The sequence below is a fragment of the Marmota monax genome, unplaced genomic scaffold (assembly GCF_021218885.2).
Source record: "Marmota monax isolate L192 unplaced genomic scaffold, Marmota_monax_Labrador192_F-V1.1 WCK01_AAM20220418_F8-fsc00151, whole genome shotgun sequence".
Lineage (NCBI taxonomy): Eukaryota > Metazoa > Chordata > Mammalia > Rodentia > Sciuridae > Marmota > Marmota monax.
In genome coordinates this window covers 3,517,038-3,526,340 of record NW_026694226.1, presented here as the reverse complement: position 1 = coordinate 3,526,340, position 9,303 = coordinate 3,517,038, and the positions used below count along the sequence as shown (strand labels likewise).

At 50.2% G+C, this 9,303-nt stretch overlaps 2 protein-coding genes across 2 annotated transcripts; both read left to right on the top strand.

The window, feature by feature from the left end:
* Window positions 1–261: 261 nt before the first annotated feature.
* On the top strand, window positions 262–4,544 carry Bloc1s1 (biogenesis of lysosomal organelles complex 1 subunit 1). The gene is made up of 4 exons (XM_046466735.1): window positions 262–428; window positions 1,154–1,226; window positions 3,194–3,326; window positions 4,344–4,544. The coding sequence occupies exons 1-4, from the start codon at window positions 368–370 to the stop codon at window positions 4,452–4,454; spliced, it is 378 nt and encodes a 125-aa protein (XP_046322691.1). The 5' UTR covers window positions 262–367; the 3' UTR covers window positions 4,455–4,544.
* Window positions 4,545–5,161: 617 nt separating this feature from the next.
* Window positions 5,162–9,037, top strand: Rdh5 (retinol dehydrogenase 5). Its single transcript, XM_046466734.2, has 5 exons — window positions 5,162–5,320; window positions 5,852–6,197; window positions 6,403–6,661; window positions 8,258–8,421; window positions 8,697–9,037. Exons 2-5 carry the CDS (start codon window positions 5,888–5,890, stop codon window positions 8,918–8,920), a joined length of 957 nt encoding a protein of 318 aa, XP_046322690.1. The 5' UTR covers window positions 5,162–5,320; window positions 5,852–5,887; the 3' UTR covers window positions 8,921–9,037.
* The last annotated feature ends 266 nt before the right edge of the window (window positions 9,038–9,303 follow it).

Genomic DNA, 9,303 nt, shown 5'->3' with positions numbered 1-9,303 from the left:
AATGAGCCGAGGGAGCCTCGGCCGCCCCAACAACCGAACCGTGATGGACAGCCTGGCAACGCCTGAGAGCCAGGGAGATGTTAAAAACTGGCTCTGCAATATGGGCACTAAAGAAAACTCCTTCCAACACTCACCAGAGTGAGCACCCAATAAAGAAAAGGGCTCACCGGCTGTGCCAATCCTCTAGGGTTGGAATCGTTAAAATCCTCTTTCCTAACCAACCATCCCACATCTCTAAAAGAGGGCGGGTCCCGACCTCACGTGACGTTGCGGTCACGTGACCCCGGTCCCGCGGGAACCGAGGTGCATTCCAGCTCCGGCAGCAGGAGGGGGGCGGGCGTGCCCAACCCCCAGCCCCGTCACGACCATGCTGTCCCGCCTGCTCAAAGAACACCAGGCCAAGCAGAATGAGCGCAAGGAGCTGCAGGGTGAGCCGAATCTCCTGTCGGCCTTTTCCTCCCCGGCCGCGGCCTAGCTTCTACCGGAGGCCTAGACCTCAAGTAACAGCCCAGATCCAGGGAAGGGCTAGGGCTGACGGGCAGCGGGGGTGGAGGAGAGAGAATAGGGGGCGGCTTTTTCGGAATTTCGTTCCGGGACCCACAGTCTCCGGTCCTTTTGGCAACTCTCCAGTCCCCTCGGCAACGCCCCCAATCCCGCCTTGGCGTCATCCTAACCCCGCCCCTTGCTCAGGGGCGCCTTGCCATTGGTCCGGGGGAGCCTCTCATACTGGAAGTGGGAAGGGACTGTCCTGAGAGAGGAGTGTGTCAGGGACCTCCCAGAGACTGGATTCTAGGAGGCCCAAAACCACCCAGGAGGAGATGAGGCACTGCTTTTCCTGAATCTAGTCTGGGAATCCCAGAGTTACAGATCCTTTAGCCAAATCAGTGGAGAAAGGAGGCCTGGGAGTCAGGAGTCCTGGGCGCTGGAACTGACTGGTTGGCATCCCTGAGCGCTTCCCTTCCCCTCTCAGGGTATTTTCTCATCTCCAAAATTAAATGAGATTGCTTTATGTTTTGCAAGATCCTTTTCGGCTAGGGCATTCCCAGATTAGTTGGATGTTTGGGGAACTAGCAGAATAGTAATGGGTGGGTGAGGAACTCTTTGGCACCACCCTCAAAAACCATGTTTCCAATCCCTTTTCCCCCACACCCAGAGAAGAGGAGGCGCGAGGCTATCACTGCAGCGACCTGCCTGACAGAAGCTTTGGTGGATCACCTCAATGTGGGGTATGAACCTCTTCCTATGAACACCGGCTCCCTCCCCCACCCTCCCCCAAGTCAGACACTAACAAGGTGTCTGACCCTTAGGCTGTTTTAAAGGGTTGGGATGTTCCATTTGTTCCCCTATCCTACCCTGACCTCCCAGTTCAACTTTGTGGAGAGAGGTCGGAGTCAGCTCTGACGGCTAACACGGTGCGACGGAGGAGCAGCTGCCGTGGTTGGAGAAGCAGCCAGATTTCCCCCTCCTCACATTAACTTGCCTGGCACTTAACAACGTGATGCCATCTGCCCACATCCCTTTGCCCTTCCAAGTCCAGCTGTCACTTCTGTGGGAGAGAGAACACCCTCCTTCACCACAGCTTACCACCCTCTCCTTCTTCACCTCCCACCCTCTGGCAAGCCTGAGCAACAGCTGGCAGGAAAGGGATGGCACAGCTGGTGGGGGTGAAGGTGGAACCTATGCCAGGAGCTAGGGCAGAGCCAGGCTGTCTCTTAGCCTCCTTCTGAGTCTCCAGAGATGACCCCCTACCCCAGCCTTAAATGAGAATGCCAGTAATCGCCAAAGACTTGGGAAGGAACAAAAAACATTGTCTCCTGACCCTGAGTGACCCAGAAGAGTTCAGAGGTTTTGATTTGATCCTCTGTTAGAAGAAAGGAGGCAGTGTGGTGCCTTCCACCCTAGGGCAAGTGAAAGAGCTTGGTTGTGAATCCAGAGACTGAGTCATCCTAGGGAGTCATGCAGGGGCTGGGGTCGTCTTCATTACTCATCTGGGGGGAGATGAGGGAAAAGGAAGGCTGTGGCTGTGGTTGGGACCTCTAATTTCCCTTCCCTCCAGGCAGCTCTCTTCACTCAGTGCTGTTTCCCAAAGAGGAGGGGCAGGTTTTTGTCTCTTCTCCCTCCCACATTGGCGCCTCCTGGGCTGTGCTGTGCCACCATTTGTGCAGTTGGCCCAGGCTTTTTTCTCTTCTCTTTTCTAGAAGCCACCCCACTTTCAGCTTGGAGGGCAGCTAAGCCAAAGCCAGATTAGAAAGGGTTTTGTGTTGCTGCCCACGGCTCCTCTTATTCCCCAGAAAGAAAAACAAAGACTCAGTTTATCTCAGCCCTTGTCAGGTGTCCTGCCCACTCTCGTGACCCCCCCCCATCCCTTGTCTCCTTCAGCCCCCACACATTCCAGTGGGTGGGGGCACCGGATGTGGATTCTCCTGGCTGACCTAGAGCTTTGGGGTAGGGGGGTGAAAGATTAATTGGCCAATAAGGAAGGGCGAATAATCATTGCAGGGGAGGGGGAAGCAAAAAAAACATTGTTAGAGGATTGGGGACACCAACCCAGTAATAGCAATGGTAACTGCAGCCAGTTAACCTTGGTTAAAGAGAAGAGAAAATGATTGCCTGGAGAAGAAGAGAGGCAGTGTGTGTGTTTTCTTTCATCTGTGTGGGCGAAAGAAGAGTTAGAGGAGAGATCCAAGAAGAAACCCCTTGATATTCTCTCCTGACCCAGGGTTTCTGGGGAGAGGGGGTTGCTCTCCCACCCCACCCCAGATTCAGAGAGGGGCCCAATTCTCTTCCCAACTTCTTGCACAGATCCCTGGACTTCCAGTCATTGCCAGATGTGTCCCTGCTGCAAGATTTTCCCAGCATCACCATACCCTCATTTCCCTCAGGGATGTCCCACCAGGTTAACCCTCCCTTCCCCCCACCCAGCTGCAGGAACTCCTTTGGGGAATAGGAGATGGTATGTTTCTAGTCAGCTCCCAAAACTTGGCTCTCCTGGGAATCCTGGGAGTGGAGTAAAGAGCTGGCTTCATTTGCATGTACTGGTAGTCATTTGCATCACATATATGAAGAGCCAAAATCTTAAGATTTTCCCAGCCCTAACTCCTAACTGGCCTCCCAACTACAGTGGAATATTAGTTCTGGAGACCACCCCCCCACAAGTTGGATGAGCTAATCGCCTCCCTCCTCCAACCCTTAGTGTGGCCCAGGCCTACATGAACCAAAGAAAGCTGGACCATGAGGTGAAGACCCTTCAGGTCCAGGCTGCCCAATTTGCCAAGCAGACAGGCCAGTGGATCGGGATGGTGGAGAACTTCAACCAAGCACTAAAGGTGGGCCACACTCCCCATGTCACAACCCTATCAGAACCCTCAATAGCTGCCTCCAGTCTGATTACCTCAGGCCTTGGATTAAGGAGGAAGTGGGTATTGTCCCAGGTACTTCATCTATGATTACAGTGTCAGAGAAGCTAAAGAAAGAAATAAAAGCAGAGGCTGGGTGGTAGAAGTAGCTCATTAGTAGAGGGCCAATCCCTAAACTAACAAAAAAGAAAGAAAGAAAAAGTGCTCAGCGGGGCACAGTGGCACATGCCTATAATCCCAGCAGCTCTGAGGCAGGAGGATGGAGAGTTCAAAGACAACTTCAGCAACTTAGTGAGGCCCTAAGCAACTCAGCAAGACCCTGTCTCTCTAACTAATATATAAAAATGGGGTTCAAACCTTGGTACCAAAAAGAAAAAGTACTCAGAACATCCCCAGTTCTGTGAAGTACACCTATAGTCCCAGCTACTCAAAAGGGTTGAGGCAGGAAGACCTTTTGGGTTAGCAGAGGGTGGGAAGGCCAATCTGGACAAAAAAGAAAGAAAAGAGAGGCTGGGGATGTGGCTCAAGCGGTAGCGCGCTGGCCTGGCATGCATGCGGCCCAGGTTCGATCCTCATCACCACATACAAACAAAGATGTTGTTTCTGCCGAAAACTAAAAAATAAATATTATTTAAAAAAAAAAGAAAAGAGCTAGGTGCAGTGACAGACTCCTGTAATCCCAGCAACATGGGAGGCTGAGGCAAAAGGATCATAAGTTCTAGGCCAGCCTCAACAACTTAGTGAGACCCTGTCTCAAGATTTAAAGTTCTTTTAAAAGGGCTGGGGATATAGCTCAGTAGTAGAGCGTCCCTGGGTTCAATCTACTACCAAAAAAAAGAAAAAAGAAATACAATCCATTAGTCCATTAGTAGATCCAAGTAAAGACCTTTCCAGATGAATAAAAAAAATGTTCCCACACTGGGAAACACTCTACCCACCCTACCCATCCTGATTCCTGGATTCCATCCCTCCTGTCATCCTTCCCAGGAAATAGGGGATGTGGAGAACTGGGCTCGGAGCATCGAACTGGATATGCGCACAATTGCCACTGCACTGGAATATGTCTACAAAGGACAGCTACAGTCTGCCCCCTCCTAGCCCCTCTATCCGACCCCTCATGCCTCACCCACAGAGGCAGGAGGGAGACTGACAGGTAACCGATGAATAAAACTGAAGTGTCCATTTCTATGTGGTGTGTGTCAAGGAACTACTAGCTTCAGTGTGAGGATGGAAGTAAAGGATTCAGAGGTTTCCCTGAGGGAGAGGGGCCTTTCTGATAGAGGGTGGAACTAGCTTCATCTTTACAATCCCATACAAGTACCTTTTGGGTTAGCAGAGGGTGGGAAGTTTTCCACACCTCTGGAGAGAAGGTCCTGGTGATTCCTGCCCCATGCTTCCTAGTCCCAAACTTCAGTTTCCTGCAGAGGAGAAATAAGACAAGGAGCAGTCCTATTTCCCAGCTCTGGCTTTCTGCCTTTCCACGTGCTCGCGGTCTCTCCCAGGCTGGCACTAAGCAGTATCATGAGTCTGAACCAGGTGAGAGATTAATTCTTGGGGGCACTTCAGGACAGAGAAGGGAGAGGAATGACAATTTCAGGGCCACCAACAGAGAGGAGAAGCTGCCATCCTTGACAGCTTCCTCTTCCTGGGAGACCATGGCATAAATGATCAGGAACCCAGGCTGAGAAAGACAGCCCAGGAGGTAGCCTGGGCAAATCTGGCTTCTGCCAAACCCTAGCTTCAGTCAGATAGGCTCCAGCCTCCCTAGCTCCTCCTCCTCAGCCCTCCCCTTTCTCATCACACTTACACTTAACACTCCTGACGCCCAAGTCCACCCACTCTGGACTTTGGGCTTAGCTGCTGCTAGTGTGGGAGACTGGGAAGACCGAAAGCAAAGTCTCTTAAACAGAAACAAAGGGAGCAGCTTCACACGTTGTAATATCTACCAGCTTTCCCCAGAGTAGGTAAGTGGGACAGTGGGAGTTGTGGGTGCTATAGGAAGACTGGATATGCTTCCTCTCACATTATCTCTGATCCTCCACAATTCTGAGTGGGCCTGGTGGGTGGTAACCCAGCTTGCTAGATGAGAAAATAGGTTCAGAGATGCAGAAAGATACCTACCATTACACAGCAAGTTTGGGGCCATCATGACTGAAATGCAGGGCTCTTAGCCCTATATGTGGTTGTATAAATAGGGCTCAGGTTACACTTAGAGGTTTCCAGTGCCCCTGGTTTAGTAGGAGAAAAGGTGTGAGAACAAACAAGATCCCTCTGTTCCCATGGGACAGGTCTGCACACAGAACCTAGCTCATCTTTTTAGTTAGCCACAAATATAGGGTCTGCCCACATCTTTGTTTTGCACAATAAGCCATACTTGGCCAATTATCTGCCAATCAGATAATTTCTCAATCTGCTCAGACCAGACATGTTAGCTAAGGAGGATGTTAGAGGCCCAGGCTTTGGGGCCAAAATAAAGAACAAGTCTTCCTGCCCAGCTTGGGCTGCCACCTGCAGGTCATTTGGGTCCAGCCATGTGGCTACTTCTGTTGCTGGGTGCCTTGTTCTGGGCAGTGCTGTGGTTTCTGAGGGACCGGCAAAGCCTGCCTGCCAGCGATGCCTTCGTCTTCATCACCGGCTGTGACTCAGGCTTCGGGCGCCTTCTGGCACTACGACTGGACCAGAGGGGCTTCCGAGTCTTGGCCAGCTGCCTGACCCCCTCTGGGGCAGAGAACCTACAGCAGATGGCCTCCTCCCGCCTCCACACTACCCTGCTGGATATCACTGATCCCCAAAGTGTCCAGCGGGTAGCCAAATGGGTGGAGACACATGTTAGGGAAGCAGGTGAGTATGGTAGAGCCACCAGGAACATGGTATGGGGTGTTCCTGGTCCCCACAATAACCCCCAGAGTCCCTTGCAAGAGCTGTGGGAAGCTAGAGGGACCAGTGGGGAGGAGCAGTGTTCAGATCCTCCCATGAAGGAGAGGACATGGAAGTGTCTCATTCCCCCCCAACACACACACACAAAACCCATCTCATCTCCCCACAGGGCTTTTTGGTCTGGTGAATAATGCCGGTGTGGCTGGTATCATCGGACCCACACCATGGCTGCCATGGGATGATTTCCATCGGGTGCTGAATGTGAACACTCTGGGTCCTATCGGGGTCACCCTTGCCCTATTGCCGCTGCTACAGCGGGCCCGAGGCCGGGTGATCAACATCACCAGCGTCCTGGGTCGCCTGGCAGCCAATGGCGGGGGCTACTGTGTCTCCAAGTTTGGCCTGGAGGCCTTCTCTGACAGCCTGAGGTGAGGGGTGCAGAGCTCTGGACTCCAAGCCAAGGGGCAGCCCACTCAACATTCATGTTAGTGCCTGTTTGGCATTGATCCACAGAGATGATTAGGACAACACCATGGAAGGTTGACAAGGAGACAGGTTAGGGCTGGACTTCATAGGTTCATAACCCAGCTTGTTTGTAAGCTTTATGACCTTAGGTAGGTTACTATCTTTATTCCGTCTTTCCTCACCTGTTAAATCAGGATAAGAAGACATGCCTCATGGATATTGGGAATGAAATGAGGTACATGGAAGAACCCAACATAGTAAATGTTCAAAAAAAAAAACCCTGCTATCATCAGGAGTAAAGAAGGAAAACTACTAACAGCTATTTGAATGAGCAAGTAGCTTTACATTACATTTTCTCATTTAATCCTTCCAACAATCCTATAAAGGTAGATATTAATACAAAGCTCGTTAGTGGAAGTACTGGGATCTCCATCCCCAGGTCTGCTTGCCTCTGGAGCTTGGTCATTATGTTCTTCAGCCCTTCATCTTTAAACAATAATGTTCAAAAGCTCCATGGAAGCACAAAGGAGTCTTGATAAGGACAGCAGGGCCTGAATTTAAAGCAGAAGCCCAAGTTATACAAGCTGAGCCCACCTTTTAAGAAAGCTTGCCCTGGGGCTGGGATGTGGCTCAAGCCGTAGCACACTGGCCTGGCATGCATGCAGCCCGGGTTCGATCCTCAGCACCACATACAAACAAAAGATGTTGTGTCCGCCGAAAACTAATAAATAAGTATTAAAAAATTAAAAAAAAAAAAGAAAGCTTGCCCTAACCACCATCACTCAGCAGATCATTTTTGTCCTTGTCCCTTAGTCTTTAATTTTTTAAAAAAATAATTTTTAGTTATACATGGGCACAATATCTTTGTTTTTTTATTTTTATGTGGTGCTGAGGATCAAACCCAGTACTTCACATATGCAAAGCAAGCGCTCTTGGTCTTTAATTTTGTAATTGGCATCATGTAACACATACTTTTTACTTAGAACTGTACATCTGGTCAAGGGCAGTGGGATATATCACTACTCTCCCCATTAGATTACATGTCCATGTAATCCCATGTTTTGGGAGCTAGGGAATAGGGTTTCTTTAGATCAAGATTAGCAAGCAGCCTTTCTCAGGCCAAATCTTGCCAATAATGGTTTTTGCATTTTTAAAGAGTTACTTTGTAAATGGTTATATAACTACCTAGTAATATCATTAACTTTGTTTCTTGGCCTGCAGCACCCAAAATATTTGCTATCAGGCCTTTTAATAAAGTTTTCTGGCCCTTGCTCTAAATTATAGATAGGAAAAAATACCTCCCTCTGGGTAGGGGCATAACTCAGTGATAACACACTGGACTAGCATACACAATCTCCTGGGTTTGACTTCCATCCTACACAATACCTCCCTTCCATTACCCACTTGCCCCTTGTCTCAGAACAGCAGGGATCTCTCTTTTTACCAGGACTCATATCCCTAGCCTGTGATAACTGTCCATCTTAGATTCCCCACCTATGTTCCTGAAAGTACCCTCCCTATAGAGCAAGAACCCAGAAACCTCTCTACCCATACTCCAGGCGGGATGTGGCTTCTTTTGGGGTACAAGTCTCCATCGTGGAGCCTGGCTTCTTCCGAACCCCTGTGACCAGCCTGGAGAATTTGGAGAACACCCTGCAGGCCTGCTGGGCGCGACTACCTCCAGCCACACAGGCTCACTATGGGGAGGCCTTCCTTACCAAGTGTGAGTAGCTGGGCACATACAGGGGTACATGAAGAGAAATGAGAGGGCCAGTAAGGCCAGACCCTCATCAGCTGGGAGGAGGAGGTGGGCAAGCTTATAAATGGAAGGCCCCAGGAAAGTGTCTAGGCCAGTTAGAACCTGCCCATTCCCCAAAATGGAGAAGGAACTTAAGAGTCATCTCTACTGGGCAACAAGCCCAAGGATCTAGAAAATAGGACCTAAGATGGGATGGAGTCAGGAAAGGATGCTAACTGCAACCATTCACGGGGCTGCAGACCTGAAAGTGCAGCGGCGCATCATGAACCTGATCTGTGACCCGGACCTAACCAAGGTGAGCAGATGTGTGGAGCATGCCCTGACTGCTTGTCACCCCCGAACCCGCTACAGCCCAGGCTGGGACGCCAAGCTGCTCTGGCTGCCTGCTTCCTACCTGCCAGCCAGCCTGGTGGATGCTGTGCTTGCCTGGGTCCTTCCCAAGCCCTCCCAGTCAGTCTACTGAATCTACCCTTCCAGGAACAGATTGTTTTTCAAGGGCAAGGACTTGTATTTTGGTCCCCACCCTGGCACTTCCTGGTACCTGGTACAAAATAGACAATAAATGTATATTGTTAAAAAAAAAAAAAAAAAAAACAGTAGGTGGGCAAAATGAATGTGTCCAGTGGGAGACTGACCCCATTTAAGGGCTAATTACCCTAAGCTGTTTTACTGCCCAAAGTCTCTAGCCTGTTCAGTGCCTGCAAAACAGCTAGCACCCACTGGGGGACGTAAGGGAATTGCCTTGCAACTGTAAGTGATATTTGAAACTGCAGGGGGAAGGGTGACCACTAGAAGGCGTATTTCTATATAAGAGTATTATCTATTTTTCCTCAGGGGAAGAGAAGG

What these genes read in the sequence shown, in the direction of transcription:
- Rdh5 (XM_046466734.2), top strand. Translation starts at nt 5,888, where the DNA reads ATGTGGCTACTTCTGTTGCTGGGTGCCTTGTTCTGGGCAGTGCTGTGG. An exon ending in GACACATGTTAGGGAAGCAG is followed by an intron (nt 6,198 to 6,402) that starts GTGAGTATGGTA and finishes ATCTCCCCACAG; the next exon opens with GGCTTTTTGGTCTGGTGAAT. An exon ending in GCCTTCTCTGACAGCCTGAG is followed by an intron (nt 6,662 to 8,257) that starts GTGAGGGGTGCA and finishes CCCATACTCCAG; the next exon opens with GCGGGATGTGGCTTCTTTTG.
- Bloc1s1 (XM_046466735.1), top strand. Translation starts at nt 368, where the DNA reads ATGCTGTCCCGCCTGCTCAAAGAACACCAGGCCAAGCAGAATGAGCGC. An exon ending in GTGGATCACCTCAATGTGGG is followed by an intron (nt 1,227 to 3,193) that starts GTATGAACCTCT and finishes TCCAACCCTTAG; the next exon opens with TGTGGCCCAGGCCTACATGA. An exon ending in ACTTCAACCAAGCACTAAAG is followed by an intron (nt 3,327 to 4,343) that starts GTGGGCCACACT and finishes CATCCTTCCCAG; the next exon opens with GAAATAGGGGATGTGGAGAA.